Raw genomic sequence first — 17,378 nt, 5'->3', positions numbered from 1 at the left:
TCACCGTTTTCAGTGAAGCTAAATGTTTTGCCTTTCTCAAATTTAGATTTATTAACCGGTTTTTCACCTTCCCTTTACCGATTATAACAAATGTTAGGATGGAAAATCTATTTGGACCGAAGCTAACCTCCCAAGAAGGTGAGGTAGATACTGTGACTGCTCTAAAAGACAAAGTTGTTGGTTTGTACTTCAGTGCACATTGGTGCCCACCTTGCAGATCCTTCACCCCTGAACTTGCTAAAACCTACAAGCTTCTTACCGAGCAAGGAAAGAACTTTGAGATCGTGTTTGTATCCAGTGACAATGATGATTCTGGGTTTACTGTAAGTACATATTTTTAAATATCAAAATTACAATGAGTTGGGAAAATGAACTATGATTTTAAAATTATTACACTCTCATTGTGATGACCATCCTCTGACCTTGCTATTTTTAGGAGTATTTTAACTCGATGCCGTGGAAAGCACTGCCCTATTCTGAGAGAGATCGAAAGGCGTCATTAAGTAAGAAGTTCAAGGTCAGCGGTATTCCTACTCTTGTCATTCTGGACCCTTCCGGCGCTGTGAGTTTTAAATTCTAAAACAATTTTAAAGGTGTGAGTTACTGTGCTGTTCTTCAAAGAACATTTCTCCCCTCCTAATAATAATGTGTCAAAATTTGTGGCTTTGTACTAAACAGTTTAATAATATAAAGTGAAATGACTTTTACAATTACTCTCAATAATATATCAGATGCGCAGACTATTAGTCAAATGACACAATAAAAGAACAATTTTAATAATAACGATCGTTCAGATTATCACAAAAGATGGGCGAACTCAGATTGATGGAGATCCAGAAGGAGCTAACTTTCCTTGGGTGCCCCCAGAAGTGAAGGACGTTTTAGGTTTGATTCTTTGGAAACTTACTAAATATAGTATTAGTTATTCTAACATGATGCCGGATTGCGATGGAATTGTGACATTTCGTTTCGTGGGAATATGTTTCTGATTAAAGGTAGAATACTGTGCCGTTTTTCGGTTGATTTTACAACTGTCACAAATATCATTCCATCTTTGTTAAATAACTTAATTATTTTACTTAGGAACTGAGTTTATGAGCAAGGATGGTAAAACTGTGACATTGTCCGAACTGGAGGGTCACCACATTGCGGTCTACTTCTCCGCTCATTGGTAAGAAGTTCCTCTCTTCGTGTGTAACAACATTTCTTATTTCTCTTACAATTTTAATGATTGTGTGATTGTTTATTAACCGCATATTATAATTTGAAAGTTAGTTATTTCTACTAGCAGATGCTTTCAACATCTCTTACAACAGTTACCTGATAATGATATGTCGAGCAGCATTCTTGGAGTTCGCCAAAAACTAAAATAGAAAAAACAACATCTATATAATAATATCTCAATACTACTCAGATATTTTCTACATTTTTACTGTACTATGAGTTGGTATGTTTATACAGTCAGCACTGTCATGTTGGTTACTTAAACAACGCATTTAATGCCGGAAACGTAGCTTCCCTGTACACTAAGTTCGGTGGATGTATTATTGAGTTATTATCATGGATACACTAGCCCTATCATAATATTAATACTGGACAACCTTTTCAATGATACTACAGAAATATGTTTATTTGAGAACCAATAATTGCGTGACAATAGCTGCCCGACACAAATGAATTGAATTGAACATCATATAATGTCATCACCGTTCCTACTGCTGAACTACTTTAAATATTACACGTGTAATCTACTCATTTTATGCTTTCACATTATCTTACTTCCTTTTCCCATCAGGCAGTTTCTGCATCTAGTTTATTTCTTTATTGCAACAAATCATTTAATTTGCATTCAGCATGCGACTTAAATTATGGTAACCAAAACTTTTGTAACCAAATTTATTGTAAATCAAATTTATCGACCTTAAGGAATCGCAACAAATTTCCCCATTTTTAGACTAATTTGCTAACAATTATGTAAAGGTCATGAGCCAGTCGCTGCATGGAGACATATTAATGTCCTTGCCATACGGTAATAACTTCACTCACCAACTTTCTCTGTGAAAATAAAAGAATCGAGCTCTCTTCTTACAGTGTCTAGACATTCACAACAAATCCTCTGTTCTTTAGTCGGGTGGTACATACACAATGACATTCCTGATCATGCGCAGATTGTACACAGCATGGGTATACCAAATAGGTATACCAAATAGTTGGCAACTGAGTACTATTGTATTGATCTATACATTTTACATTGTATATAATATACATTGTACATTGTATAGATACATTGTACATTGTATACATTGTATCTATAGTATATATAATGTATAACTCATCCAATATTCTTGGATCCAGAGCTCCAATGATCTTGTACAATAGTGCTAATTTTGTACAATATTAAAGAACACAAAAACCACGTATTCTTGGAAATTAATTAAATGGAGGCTTCTAGTACCCCTCAGTTCTCACTTGCTAACATTCTCAATTTCAGGTGTCCACCGTGTAAGACATTCACTCCTAACCTGGCTAAAGTTTACACTACGCTCAAGGATAAGGGTGTAAAGTTGGAGATAATCTTTGCTTCCAGCGACAAGAATGAAGAAGAGTTTGAGTAAGTAGAATACGTTTTATAACTTAAGTTCTTGTTTTAATTTCAGTTAAAATTAAAGAGCACATGGTCGAGAATCATCGTATAATTTACTGAAAACTCCCGCATAATTTGCCATTGTGAACAGTTGCGGAGCCACATAATTTGTAAAAGAAATGGAACAGTAGCTTAATGGTGCCCTCTTATTCAGCTGGAAATATTTAATATTCATCCCTCATTCCTCAAGCTGTATGTACGTTAAAGTGTATAATCTTAATACAATAGGACCCTTATTTAACGAAACTGCATCTGTACTGTACAGGTTACACTACACTGTCTATCACTTGTCTACACTAGCTCCGTGTATAACTAATATGCCGTCCCAATGAGCTGCTGTATAGTGTATACACTGTGGGTACTTGGGCATTTGAGAACTAAGATAACTGTCACGCTGCATTACTGAGATATAAAGTCTTCAGCTTTATTGTTTATATCTATAAATAATCATGTACAGTGACCACTGAAACTGTAGATCATTTTCAATTTTGGATTGAAATGTAAATACATTTTACGAGACCAGTGGTGATCTCTGTGTCCGGTCTGAGTGGTACCCGTCACACGTGCAGCGAGTAAAATGGAGTCTCTCATCCGCCTTGTTGGTGAGCAGTGGTGGCTAGTGGTGGCCAGTAACCAGAGTCCAGTGCAGTGACCAGCGTGATAGTATGATCCAGTAATTTAACATGTTGATACAATGTAGTCTCCATAGAGACCCATTTGTCATTGATCTGCAAATATTGGAGCTTTTTGTTTCCATAGCAACCTGATATGAATTAAAGGATACAAGCTTTTCAATATGGAGGTGTAACAGATGTGTCCTTTCTCATGATACCATTCAAAAGATAAATTCTTTTTTACTTTCTAGAAATTATCGTATCATGTTTCTTGGCAATCGAATTCAACGAGCGAACCTAAGTCTCAAATGCAAAATTACTATAAAGTATTTATAGTTTATAAAGTAATAGTGTGCCTTTTGCTATCTATTGTACTAGTACAAAACAAAATTCATTCTACTATCTCATTCCTACTATAAAAGGAATGTACTCACGCCACATTCCTCCTGAACACCGCCCAAATGTAAAAGGGAATTAGAAATGTGTTGATTAACCTGATAAGTTTCTGCTGTACAATGTACTGAACTATTATACATGCTGTACTGGTCATAGCATCGCTTAGAAGGTATATTTGCCGGCCACCTGCCAAGAGGCGGACTTTGTTTTTGTTACTTTTAGCGTCGATTTTAGTAAATTGTAATATTCGACAAAATCATTGAAGCATTTTGTGTGCTGGTTTTCAATTAAATTACCCAAAATTCAGGATTTAATTTTGTCTTACAATTCTTCCTATAAACTTGATGATGTTAATTGAGTCTTATCTTCAGTGAGTATTACAAGGAGATGCCATGGCTAGCGCTCCCGTACGTCGACAGGGAACGGAAATTAAAATTATCACAGAAATTCGGAGTGACAGGTATGGGGGTGTTAATTATTTTGTAATTTAGAAATTAACAAATTGAAACATTTTGCTTGTTATACATTGTTACTTAATAATGCTTATCATTTAATTTTGAGCATTTCAAAGAAATTTTCCCTCATCTAAGAGTCAAGAAGTAGTTCAAGAAATAGCTAAAGTAATCTTACACAGAGTCTAGACAGCTTAGATGATACTTTTCCGTCCTATAAGTAATCTTTTCTACAAAACAGCCGGTATTTCCAACCCCTAGTTCACTTGGAACTTATACTTATGTTATATATCCTAAATACAAAATCAGGCGTGCCTGCTAGCAGTTGGTACCTGGATAGTGGATATCATATTACATAAACAACAGATATTTGTATGAGATCATTGATGATATAAACCCCATGACGTGATGGAATGTTAGAAATTCCAAAAGAGAACACTTTCGATTGGAAAATGAGATAAACAAACATTTCCAAATAAGGTCATGTTTGGACAACACACATCCAAATAAGGTCATGTTTGGACAAGACACATCCAAATAAGGTCATGTTTGGACAAGACACATCCAAACAAGGTCATGTTTGGACAAGACACATCCGAATATATATTATATTTGGTCCAATGGAATAAACCTAGCATGCCTTGGTTGCAGCATCACTTCACTTATAGGTGCATATAGGGCCCGATGTTATTGCTATGACCAGTTTACTGGTCAACTGGTGTTTCGATGTCCCTAATTTTGTTTACACTAGGTCAATTGTCAGGGCATGTGAGATCATTCGGCAAATTTTCTTTGAAATAAAATGATGCATTTGTGTATCAATTTGAAAGTTTATTGATTTTTTTAAAATAAGGTCATGTTTGGACAACACACATCCAAATAAGGTCATGTTTGGACAACACACATCCAAATAAGGTCATGTTTGGACAACACACATCCAAATAAGGTCATGTTTGGACAACGCACATCCGAATAAGGTTATGTTTGGCGATAATTCTCACTTCTGTGATAACTCTACAAATTTTTCTTATTCATTTATTTTTGCAACGGTTTTTCCCCTCATTTTAAGATAACTTACTACAAACTACTGTACATTTTCAGGTATCCCGTGTCTTGTTGTGCTAGGACCAGATCTAGAGATTGTGAACCCCAACGCCAGGAACAGGGTCTCCAATGATCTGGAAGCTGCCGAGTTCCCCTGGGGGGCTAAGGTTAGGAGAATTACAATTCAGTTGTTAAATCTTAAGAAGTTAATTTTTACGTAATACAGTGAACATCAAGTCTCTCAACATCTGATGTGTGCTTCACGGCGCTGTACTGACTGTATTAACTTGTTGTGGTTAGAATATAATCTACACTGTCCTTTATTAAGCAAGCTTTTATTCGTGTCCAGCCATATTTTTGCAAACATGCGTACTAAACATGCATTACCTAACTGATAACAATGCATTACCTCACTGATAACGATAAATTCTTTAAAACAATGTCTAAATTTGAAATCAAGTCATACAATCCTAAGTATTAAGTCATATGTAGGTAATTAAGTCAACTGAAGGTTGATTTAGTAGGTAATCAAGTTTCAGATTAATAGTCACGATTGATAGCACTACATAACTTATATAATATTATATTATATAAAGAGAATATTGAGAGCTCCCAGGATCGTGAATCATTTTGGCGTCAGAGTATTTTAAGTAAAATACTCACGATCCTGGGAGTTACCTACTGGCTCTCGTTATTCTACAGTCAATACATGAGGCTCCAGCATTTGCAGCCTGTATGACAAAGCAATAAAACATGACGTGCTGCAAAGCTGTAATGTACACGTTTACACAAACATGCCGGTACATGTCGTGAATTAGATACGCTTCCGGACTAATTGTTGTGCTATTTCTCAATAATTAACACATCTCATAATTACTACATTCTCGCCTAAAATTCTTACATTCTCGCTTCCCAATTTAAAGTTTTAGTCGCGGTTCGATAATTGGGTTTAATTGAAGCGTAATTAGTAGGAACCCAGTTTGGTAGTAACCGTTATATAATTAAAGTTTTGAAGAGTTAGCACAATAATTTGCTGGTTGTCGGATGCCCGGACGGACGGACATGGTATAATAATCTACCAGAGCCTCCCCGAGTTTAATGACATTAAACCGGTGTAAGACGGATTGCGACCTGGAGTCACGCACACGTAGATAGCATCATTATCTGCTTGACTGTGATGACATATTGTCTATATTTTTGACTTGTCAAGTATTAATCTGATAAGTCGTGTTATTGAGTCTCATTTGTATTGATATAAATAAAACTGTATCAAAGATAGTTTATAAATTTTATTCAAGCATTAAATTCATTACGTTAATCGTCTACAAAGGGGTTTCGCTTAAATATTATTTATATTAAATAATAACATATTATGTAAAGTATAAATTTTCCTCAATCGACAATCGTTCAATGAAAGTTGTTCACTTTTCCAAACCCTGATTTTTAATAAAATATTACCTTACAGCCCTTAATAAACCTGGATGAGGACCCGTCCAACATCAACGACTACGTGTCTGTTCTCTTTGTAAAGGGAGAATGTATGGACGAAGGAGCTGCTAAGGCCATGATGGATAAACTGTCCGCTTCTGGACAGGAATATATAAACAAAGCTAAGATAAGCAAGGAGGACCCAGAGTTTATGTTCTTCTTTTCAAACAGTGCGGTAAGTATTTAGGTTTATAGTGTTGTAGTAGTAGTAATGTCAGTTGTCCCCCGACTAAATTGTATTCCTCGGAAGCGTTCTGCTCTTGCTTTAAGGTTTTTACAGCATCGACCAATAACATGTCACGTTGTGGTCTTGCTGCATTTTCCATTTGGCCACCACGAATTTACCCGGAGAATAGCTGAGACGCTGTTATGGTGAGACTTAGCGGCATACTCGGTAGATAATAGCCCATTACAACATTTACCTTGGTATGTTGTGTAACGAACAAGGAAATACCGATTAGTTTGTTCAACACTACCTCCTACTTAGCCTACCTAATATAATGTACACTCATTGTAAACTTAGCCTACGTAATATAATGTACACTCATTGTACATTTTTCCTGGGTATAGTATACAATCGAGATCGTCTGACACATTTTTGTGCACATAATTTATGAATACAAGTTACACACAATTCGGGGTACAAATATATAGTACACTCATACATTTTACATTGTATATCCTTGTTATATTTTTAAATGCTTATAATCCTAACTTAGGAACAATACATATGCAGCAGGCCGTGCAGTAAACTGAGTAACTGGGTATTCATGGCGATAGTAATCACTGTTGTGATTGTATTGTGGCTATAAGCCACTCCAAATTGCATGTTGGTTATTTAGTACGGAGATGAAGTTCTCCTTCCGAACTATTAAAAGGCCTTCAAGTTATTGCTATAATATGACAACGTTACACAGTAATAGTTGCGAATAGTTTCCAGTGGTTTCCTAATGATTCTATACCTCTGATTTAATCCAGATGTTTCCATTTGACCCTTCAAAATCTAATCAGAACCCCCAATATTCTCGAACCTTCTAAATACCCCTTTAATTAATGACTAATGATATTTGAATATGATATGCTGTGTGACTTATATCACATCAAGAGGCTTGGTAAGGGTAATATAGCTAATATTCTACTTATACACTTATAATAATATATATAATAATATATAGAGGGCCTACTCATTATCATAATTGGTCAACTGTTGAAGGAGTTGTCGTGTATAACAATGCAGTAGCAAGCAGTTGATAATTGACTACAAGCATTAGTCACAGGGAAGGGACCTGCTTAGAGGGTACACCTCGAGCCTGGTATTTATATTATCGTATTCTACACTGCAATAACTATTATTAACCTATAAATATACTATATTGTAGTGTGCATCTAAGCTTATAGAATAAGGAGGTGTATTCTTTAAAGCTACCCGCGGTGCAACAAAGAAAATCGACTGTTAATATGTAAGTAATACTAATGAGAGTTTTTTTAATCAATTTTCCGACTGAAAACCCAATCATTTGCCCCCATTTTGTATCATTTTCTCAGGTGCCAATCACGCGTCATATCGGCAATGGAGTGTAACTCTGTAATTAGCACAAATTGATATTTAATTAAAAGTGTGTAATAATTAGAGTGATTAGTTAGAGCATCACACCACGGTGCTGAGTAAATATGTACAGTATTGCAGCAGTTGTCGATTATCGCAAAACATGTACACAGATCAGATGCTGCATGCTCATTGCTCAATTTACCCACCTTCACATAGCTTCCGTAAAGGGACATTTACCACATTCTTGACACAATTCCCGCCATTCCGCGGATGATAGGTTTAATTGTTACAGTTTTTAAGCAAAACATCTCATTAACTGCCTCGAGCTATATTTGACAGTTTAAATCAAATTAGGCACATATTATCCCCGCCATTTATACACATTTAATTAACAGTGCATTATATGATAATTGATAGAGCTTTGTATTGAATTATATCAGATGCCATCGTGGAGTAGATGGTCTCCTGCACCTTTTCCCCCTCGACATAATAGAAAAAACCTAGTCATATGAGAGCTTAGATTGCTAAATTGTTTTAATCATAATTGATTCTAACAAGCTCTGTCATTTGTAGTAGAATATGATCACTTGTTTGATAAAAGCCGAAGATAATGAACTTTTAAAAGGTAGTATGTACCACATTCTATGTATGTGGTATAGTATGTTTAAGCCATGCTCATAATTATACACCTTGCGACCTTCCAAAGTTCCGTACCTCTTTACTGGATGGCGCATCGTTTGATACTTATAACAAATTTGACATCGACTTTGTATATTAGAAGCGCGTAGAGCGTGCGCGTATTCATCTTTAAAAAGTTAATATGTAGCCGGCCTGTGATCTTACGACCACATGTCATCATGGGCTTCATTAAATGACGTAAATTAAATCACACTCTACTACCCACTTAAATCATTAAGTGGAATTACTTTGTCAATTAATATCCTATCTCTCAGAGCGGTAAAGTAACATCCAGCGTGATTGATGCGATGGAGGGAGCTGCTCAAGCCGACCGGCCGGTTCTGGTAGTTTTGGATATCCCCGAGGGAGGAAAATACAGCGTCGTGGAGACCGACAACCCCACCCCAGATATGATCGATACAGTGCTGGAGGACTACAAGGCTGGGAAACTAACCATGAAGCAACTTAACTAGGTTGCTTATATGTATTTAAAGAGTCATTTAGAGGACCACAATTGTTTTATCCATTAATATTTATGTGTGCGAGTTATGGACGATTCTTTTCTTATTTCCATGTTTATTTTGCTTTCACTGAACGATTGAAAAGGAATGCTTTGATTTTGACGTTTTTGAGCAAAAACATATTTGCTATGATTTACTTATTAGTTGCAGGTTAGCGCTATTATTATTGTAATTTCCGTGTACACTGTATATAGAATTAATAATTTCATCTGTTTAAATAAAAATGAATTCGTTAATGAAACACAAGTATAATCAAGTTTAACTAGCAAAGTCAGTCTAAGAAGAAACAAGAGGCTTTCTATTCTCAGTTAAACATTTTTTCACAAAGACTATCCACACTAAAAACAATGTCTGATGCAAGAATCCCTGACGTTTCCAGTCTTTACTTTTCTTCTTGCAATTCTCCCATTACTTGTATTTCAAGTTAACTGACTGGTTAGCGATGGTTCGGTTTGGGTCGCGGTAGCTTTGTTCAGTAATATTCTGCCCATGGATTGTTCTCTAAGAAGTGTTCTATTACCTCCCTCATAGCAAGATTGGGGGTTAGTTTTTCTCTCTTCAGGGGGACTCTAGTTAGGGGGTCGAAATGTCCGACCCTTTGTAGGTGTTCCTCTAAATCACTCCTGTAAAAACATGTTCAGTGTAGGCTCATTATTATAACAAGATATCAATAACCCAACACAATCAGAAATGGTTATCATACAATTGTGTCAGCAATATCAACACATTGATCTAAGCAAAAGTTTTACCTTCAAAGGTAATTTACTCTTCAATAATTACAAATATCTACGTCTCTAAACCGGCGAAAAACAAGTAAAAGTTGTACCTTTCATAAGTTACACCGGACGGTGTTATGACTGGCTCCTTCATAATCTCAAAACTTATTTTTCCACACAGATAATCTGGCACTTCCCGTCTCTGATAAAACATTTTGTTATTTAGATATTAAAATACTAGCACTCTAACGCTCATCCAGATATCATGGGGATATTTATAATAGTGTGGCACATGTTTCTTTACACTAATTTTATTCATCGGCCCCTTCGTATTTAAGAAAACAGTTTCTAAGACATTTCTTAAGGGAAAAATCTAACATCTGGAAACTAATCTGAATCCACATTCTACAGTAATAGTAGTAGTCTAGGATTAATTATAAAACAGGTACATTGATGACATTATAGCAGGTGGATGAAGAAGGAGGGGCCCAGAGTAGTTCGACTTTTAAGTATCAAGATAAAGATATAAATACAGGGTGGGCCAAAAGTCAGTACCCATACGTTGGGTCTTATACCTCCGCCGTGTTTTATATTTGAGAGTTGTTGCTTTGCAGATGGCATACTGTACCTACTTGTTCGAGGATTACGTCGCCAATATTTGAAAATTCGAATATTTTATACCACGCCCACTTCAATATTAAAACACTTATATTGTTCTCTCTGAACATGCTGGACGCCTAATTTTTTTCAGAGACGGTAGATTATTAAATGTTGCATCATGTCTGAAAAATGATGTGAAACGGACTAGAAATGACGAAGTTATCAAGCATTTTGTGTATCTCGTTAGCAAAATTGATTGGGTGATTATGTGACACCGTGACACGACACCTTAATTGGACAGCCTTAACGATTTCCATAATGTTTAACGGGGTAGTTAACGGGGTCACCCAAGCCAATCGCCTGATCACACGTAATGAATAAACTCGTTATGCTTCGTATCTCGGTCATCTGAGAAGCTACAACTCTAATGTTTTCAGAATAAACGTAATTTGAATGGCTAAACACAATTCAATAAAATTTGGCTCGATCCGACTAACTAACAAATAAATGCGAAAATGAACCTTCAATTGAAAAAAATGAACACGAATATTTTTCAAGTTGACAAATTCCTCGAACCAGTGGTGGTACTAAGTCATACCAGAAAGAATTATTTCAATTGGGCACTCAATGACTGAGCTATAAAGGCCAACGTAGGGGTACTGACTTTTGGCCCACCCTGGACATTTCGTTGTTGGGACAATTTCTGATTGTGTGCTCAATCATCACATGGCTTTAAAGGTGTAACGACCAGCACCGCAGTTTGCAGCCATCATTATAATCACTTTAGACTTAATTTATTGGTGGCATGGTTACGGAAGATATTACTGACTTCCGGATAGGTACAAAACGACCACAACTATTACATTTATATATTAGCTGTGAAGGAACATACATATATTTGGATTTGGGTTAGGACGATCTTAAAGACTTCTATCTTATTTCATACACGATTGATCACGTGCTCGATGACCTCAAACTGGGTAAAATAGAGTCTGTCATATAACATATTGTATACTTCTGGTTCACTGCACCGGACTCTGTTGCCAACATGAGCTATATGAAGCTATATATAATAGTAGGCAACAATATTGAAATATTCATCTACATTAAATCTGAAAAGTTGATAGATATTTTAGAATTTAGAATTGAAGCTTTTTATTGCAGCCCTGTCAACCTAATTATAAACAAGCAATTTAATATTAGTGTTTCCCTAAGTAAGTGTTTCTACGGAGTAAACAATAATCTAAATGATTAAATAACATCTTACCCTTCTCCGGTCGTCGAGCTCCGAGAACAAGTAGTTCAGTGTATCAATGTACTTCGTCTGCAATATAGGATAAGGTTACATTTTAAGTGATCCCAGGATAACGCTAAATTCAACTAGATGATGTAGAGATATAGAGTGTATGAAAAGAATTTCGCTGTGTTCACGTAGACACATTTCACATTTGACAGATAATTTAAAACCCCACTGCACCTTCTGATTAAACTATAAAAGTAATCAGAAAATTACAGTGCTTTTTTAGACTGAGTGTGGTAATATGATGCAAAAGTTGTGGCCTTTAATTCAATCGAGGGATCAATATCTCTAATTTAATAAATTCTACACGTAAACAAACAATGCCGTCAATCTCTAGAAAATGTCCTATGCGCGTTCCTGTAAGTTAAAATGTGGATGTAAACCAGTAGATGTTTCTTCTCAAAATTGTACGTATATTATAGAAATGTCGCCCCCGTTCGGATCCAAATAGCGCAGAAGTTAGGTCCGTGCGCGAAAAGTGATCGATAAGTTATACTGTTGGGAGATGACTTGTTCACACAAAGACATGTCAAATGGTAAACGAAGTTATCAGGAAATATCTGCAAACCAAATAACAGCTGAAGTCAAATGATAACACATATCGTAGTCACCGCGACCGACATGGATCAAATCAAAGAATGATAAGAAATTATTCCACATAATTTCGTACAATTTGTGCCCAGATAAATCACATACTTAAACCCATCAATTTTACTTTCAATAGTTCATATAAATAAACTCCAAAGGAATCAAGTATTTGACGAGTAACTCACATATTTTGCTTCCAAGTCCTCATGGTGCTTGTCTATTTCAACTACTTCGTCATCTGATGGTTCTTGATTCTTCTTTCTAAATTGAACGAATAATTAACTTCTTGAATCAAAACAAACAATAACTATTGTTCACACTATTTCTGATTTATTGTGCAGTTCGTAAATAACACGTTTACTTGCCGAAGATGTAAGAGATATATTATCTATTATTTGACATGAAATCTTTGGGCGTTTTATATGTAAGAGCTTAGCAGATGCATCTCGACAATTTACATGTTCAAACATGTACAGGGTGGGCCAAAAGTCAGTACCCATACGTCGGCCTTAATAGCTCCGCCGTGTTTTATATTTGAGAGCTGTTGCTTTGCAGATGGCATACTGTACTTACTGGTTCGAGGATTCCGTCGTCAAAATTTGAAAATTCGAATATTTTAGACCACGTCCATTCAATATTAAAACACCTATATTGTTTTCTCTGAACATGCATAACACCTAATTTTTTTAGAGACGGTAGATTATCAAATGTTGCATATGATCTGAAAACATGAGGCAAAACGGATTAGAAATGACGAAGTTATCAAGCATTTTCTGTATCTCATTAACAAAATTGACTGGGTGATTATGTGACACCGTGACACGACACCTTAATTGGGCACCCTTAACAATTCCCATAATGTTTAGCGGGGTAGTTAACGGGGTCACCTTATCACGTGATTAGGTAAACCAATCAACTGATCACACGAAATGAATAAGCTCGTTATGCTTCATATCTCGGTCATCTGAGAAGCTACAGTTCTAATTCTTTCAGGACAAACGTAATTCGAATGGCCAAACACAATTCAATAACATTTAGCTTGATCCGACTATCCAAACTATCAAATAAATGTGAAAATGAACCTCCATTTGAAAAAAATGAACGCGAATATTTTTCGAGTTGACAAATTCCTCGAACCAGTGGTAGTACTAAGTCATACCAGAAGGAAGTATTTAAATTGGGCACTCAGTGACTGAGCTATAAAGGCCAACGTATGGGTACTGACTTTTGGCCCACCCTGTACTATTCGGTCTTATTTGACAACTTATTGACTTAGTAAGGTCGTCAAGTGTTGAAATAACCCACCACTTTTACTTATATTATTTGGTTATTGGCGAATAGTTTAAATACTTTTCAAGGTCGTCTATCAGAAGTTTAGTTAATAGCGTCTGTAATTCAATTTCTTCTGACATTCGTTTTTCCTCTTCCTTGAGAAGCTTCTTTTTCTTCGTCTGCGAGGTTGATTTTTTAATAGCAAATGGAAATACTGTCTAACATTACGACATAGATTAAATACTGTGTAACATTACAAGATAGATTAAATACTGTCTAACATTACGACATAGATTAAATACTGTGTAACATTACAAGATAGATTAAATACTGTGTAACATTACAAGATAGATTTAATTGGCAACAATTCACTTAATTTGTTAAGTCAAAGTTAAATTGCACCAAGAAAGACATAAAATCTCTTATTCATGCCCCAAGATAAATATGGGGGTGTCCAACCCAAAAACCCAACCCCAAAATGGGATTTTGAGGTAAAATTGGGTTAAAAAAGAGATGTTAGAATTGATATTTTTTACACCTACATTCATTTATTATGTATTATTAAGACCAAGTTATATGTTATCCTCCATCATCCCCATTATCAATAACTAGCAGGAACCCGTCTAATCCTAAAATGGTGTCAAGACTCGAGAGACTAAAATAATTATTACCTATTTAATTCGCGTTTTTGACACCACTTGGGGGTCCAAATTTTGGGCACTAAAATTCTTATTCCTTGGCCTATTTTTTATTTTTTCATGCTGATTTGAAGGCCATTAAGGCATTTGACCCAGTCAAAAAAGTTTCAGTTTTATATCTTTTACGGTTTTGCGGAACGTCGTGTTAAAGTTGATGCCGTGGTGTCAGTAAATGGTACGGATATATATATATATTTCGTTGCTGTACTCCTACACATTAAAAGTCGATGTTGATTAGATCTTCGAAATTCTTTGCATCATTTATTAAACATCGTTATCTCAAATTATTTGTTATATAGTAGTGTTGAAAGTATTAAAAATATCGTCTCGCTTTATATATAGTAAGATGATGTGTGTCATGTGCAATATTCATTATGTATTTTTTAAATGTCAATTAAAGTACGTTTTGGATCTAATATTTTGTACTATCTTATTCATAAATTGAGTATGTATTCCTTGGAGTATATTGTAAAGCAAGTGTTTGTTTAAACTTTCTGCTCAGATGAGGGACTAGGGAGGAAGCTTTTTCGAGGAGAGCCACTCCTCGTGGAGCGACATGGGCATTGGGCACCGTATTGTTTAGATTATTTCAAGTTATATTTTATTCAATATCTTTGTCGCATACAAATTACAAGCGGGGTAGTAAGTATTGTGTTTCCTTAATAATCGGATAAAAAGTTACAAAAAACAGGGAAAAAATGGAAATTTTAGGTAAAATGTGTTTTTTGGGTTGGACACCCCCGAAAATATAAAATCTTTTCTACTCCCACCCCCCCCCCCCCCCCCCCTCGCTTACCCTCCTAAGGGCTTGGTGAAGATCGTCTCCAAAGTGTTCTTTTCTCGATTTGGCACTTTCTATCGCTGAAATTCAAAACTAGTTAGTAGTTAATGATTAGAAGCCTCTCGTAAGGGGAGTATCCTCAGTTAACTGACTAATTGGTCACTGGGCAAAAAGTCCGTCAAATCTGTCAAATTTGTATTCAGAAATTTTCACATATGAAAATGGGACAGAATTTGGAAAATATGAAATTGTGAAATTTCGGTCGTTCATTAAAAAGTAACCTGTATGATACGAAGAGATAGCTTCGTCGAATTTCCCAAGTTCTGTTAAAGCTTGGCCCATAAAGAAATGAGCTTTTGTCATCATCTTGTCAATCTCAAGTGCCAGCTTGCAGTCCCTTAGTACACGATCCCAAAGCTCCAGTTTAAGGTAGCAAAGTGCACGATTAGTATAGATTGTGGTCACTTTGTCGTTCTTTAGCTGAAATTATTAGTACTTAATACAAAGAGCATAAGTTCTAATATTGTATGAAATATGTAATATGCAAACATGGCAACAGTAAAAAGCATTGAGTAAGTAATACTTGGCACTGATCTTCCTGTTTTCACTAATCACTATATCAGTCATGGCTTATGATAGAATGGGACATTTGGTTTTCTGAGGAAAGCAATTCGATGCGAACATTGTTCAATACTTATTATTATTATTGAATAGTTTCAAGCTTGCACAATGATTTGCACTGGTCTAGAGGAAATTGAATGCAAGCCTAGTGGACATAACGACAACTTGATAATCAGTAATCGTGAATTATTGTGATATAAACATGATTTTTTCTGCGGAATTTTCTTTTCTAGCAAATGACAGTGCCATGCCATGCATGAATCTGGTCTAAAACGGAACTATTAATATTTCTTGCATATTCAGGATATTAAGAATACTTTATAGCAATGAAAGCGTACAATGAAAGTGTACAACTTACAATTAAACTTGAATAAAACTTACAAGAGCTTTGGTGTAGCAAGATATAGCTTCTTCATAACTACGTTGAGAAAAGAATTTGTTTCCCTGCTGTTTCAGCTCCAGTACCTCGTGTCCAATATTCATGTTGCTAAATATATCAAAAATAGTAATTAAATATCAACCATGCATTAAATAATCTTTAAATAAATATTATTATAAGGATACTGATCATTGCAACCAAAGCTTGAAAGCTGTTTGAGATCAAGACATGAAAACTAATAAATATAATCAATAAATTCTAACATTTATTACACGGCATTTTTAAAACATTCTTCAGTTGATAATGTTCTCACTGAGCAGTGGGAACTAAGAGCCTGGAGCGTTATAGGTGTAGCCAAAAAATTAACAATCTACATGTTATAGTGTCACAAAATCGGCAATAAGTTTAGTTTCGTTGTTATAAAATTCAAAAGTACTGCATAATCCATTGAGAAATCCTTTTGGACATTTAATGCATCCAGATTAAGAAGATTAAGGACAGCGCGTGATAGTTCATTGTCGGTCACATGTGTTGATATCTGAGTTTAGCTTCCTCATTAAAGTTAATAATAATGTCGTATATCTTAACTTACGAGGGTTACTTAATACTTTGTATAGTTTACCAGAGTGACTGATAATGATTCAATCAACCAAAGAATAGTGTTGCTTTGTTTAACGCCCTTCCATCCCTGTCATACTATATATTGCTTGTTTTCCATAGGATGTTATATTTTCCAAGCCTTCTCAGTGGTACATTTTACTTTGTCCCTTTTTCATACCCTACGTCTCCCCCTTCAGATTGGGAATGATGTCCAAACGCGACAATTTTTCAATCCCAAAATTATCATTTTCAGATGTGAGTTTCTAAGAAAAAGGAACTTATAATTTTATGCCCAGAGTTAGACAATTAACATAATTAAACAATCACAACATGACAGCAAAACGACTCATGAATTATGTCCATATATTAATTATAGAAAACCCATAATTGTGTAGAGTGGACCGTGGCCGTAAAACTGAGAACTTCTATTAAGATAA

The 17,378-nt window shown here is 35.4% G+C and overlaps 4 protein-coding genes across 4 annotated transcripts in view; 2 read left to right on the top strand and 2 right to left on the bottom strand.

Annotated features, from left to right (window-relative positions):
* The window catches only part of LOC134816018 (calcium-binding and coiled-coil domain-containing protein 1-A-like), a 58,501-nt gene extending 43,637 nt beyond the window's left edge, over positions 1-14,864 (bottom strand). Inside the window, exon 1 of the mRNA XM_063824676.1 lies at positions 14,841-14,864. The gene's annotated coding sequence lies outside the window, so the exon portion shown is untranslated. The remainder of the gene's footprint in view (positions 1-14,840) is intronic.
* LOC134816019 (cytosolic non-specific dipeptidase-like) overlaps positions 1-17,378 on the top strand; it is a 104,686-nt gene that overhangs the window by 8,751 nt on the left and 78,557 nt on the right. The window lies entirely within an intron of this gene.
* On the top strand, positions 62-9,610 carry LOC134816021 (nucleoredoxin-like). Its single transcript, XM_063824684.1, has 9 exons — positions 62-323; positions 437-562; positions 795-885; positions 1,084-1,171; positions 2,492-2,611; positions 4,026-4,114; positions 5,208-5,317; positions 6,616-6,813; positions 9,141-9,610. The coding sequence occupies exons 1-9, from the start codon at positions 99-101 to the stop codon at positions 9,336-9,338; spliced, it is 1,245 nt and encodes a 414-aa protein (XP_063680754.1). The 5' UTR covers positions 62-98; the 3' UTR covers positions 9,339-9,610.
* Positions 9,597-16,453, bottom strand: LOC134816022 (E3 ubiquitin-protein ligase CHIP-like). The gene is made up of 8 exons (XM_063824685.1): positions 16,344-16,453; positions 15,623-15,821; positions 15,357-15,421; positions 13,941-14,041; positions 12,776-12,851; positions 11,970-12,026; positions 10,213-10,304; positions 9,597-10,009 (listed from the first exon to the last, which is right to left on the bottom strand). The coding sequence occupies exons 1-8, from the start codon at positions 16,443-16,445 to the stop codon at positions 9,859-9,861; spliced, it is 843 nt and encodes a 280-aa protein (XP_063680755.1). The 5' UTR covers positions 16,446-16,453; the 3' UTR covers positions 9,597-9,858.

Source organism: Bolinopsis microptera, chromosome 5 (genome assembly GCF_026151205.1).
Source record: "Bolinopsis microptera isolate Bmic1 chromosome 5, MBARI_Bmic_1.0, whole genome shotgun sequence".
Lineage (NCBI taxonomy): Eukaryota > Metazoa > Ctenophora > Tentaculata > Lobata > Bolinopsidae > Bolinopsis > Bolinopsis microptera.
Note: the sequence above shows the minus strand (reverse complement) of the source record. Positions and strands in the feature narration are given on the sequence as shown.

Excerpts from the sequence above, each read along its gene's own strand:
- LOC134816021 (XM_063824684.1), top strand. The coding sequence starts at position 99 with ATGGAAAATCTATTTGGACCGAAGCTAACCTCCCAAGAAGGTGAGGTA. Across the intron at positions 1,172-2,491 it reads GTCTACTTCTCCGCTCATTG|GTGTCCACCGTGTAAGACAT; the intron begins GTAAGAAGTTCC and ends TCTCAATTTCAG. Across the intron at positions 5,318-6,615 it reads AGTTCCCCTGGGGGGCTAAG|CCCTTAATAAACCTGGATGA; the intron begins GTTAGGAGAATT and ends ATTACCTTACAG.
- LOC134816022 (XM_063824685.1), bottom strand. The coding sequence starts at position 16,445 with ATGAATATTGGACACGAGGTACTGGAGCTGAAACAGCAGGGAAACAAA. Across the intron at positions 15,422-15,622 it reads TATCTCTTCGTATCATACAG|CGATAGAAAGTGCCAAATCG; the intron begins GTTACTTTTTAA and ends TTTGAATTTCAG. Across the intron at positions 10,010-10,212 it reads TCCGGTGTAACTTATGAAAG|GAGTGATTTAGAGGAACACC; the intron begins GTACAACTTTTA and ends ATGTTTTTACAG.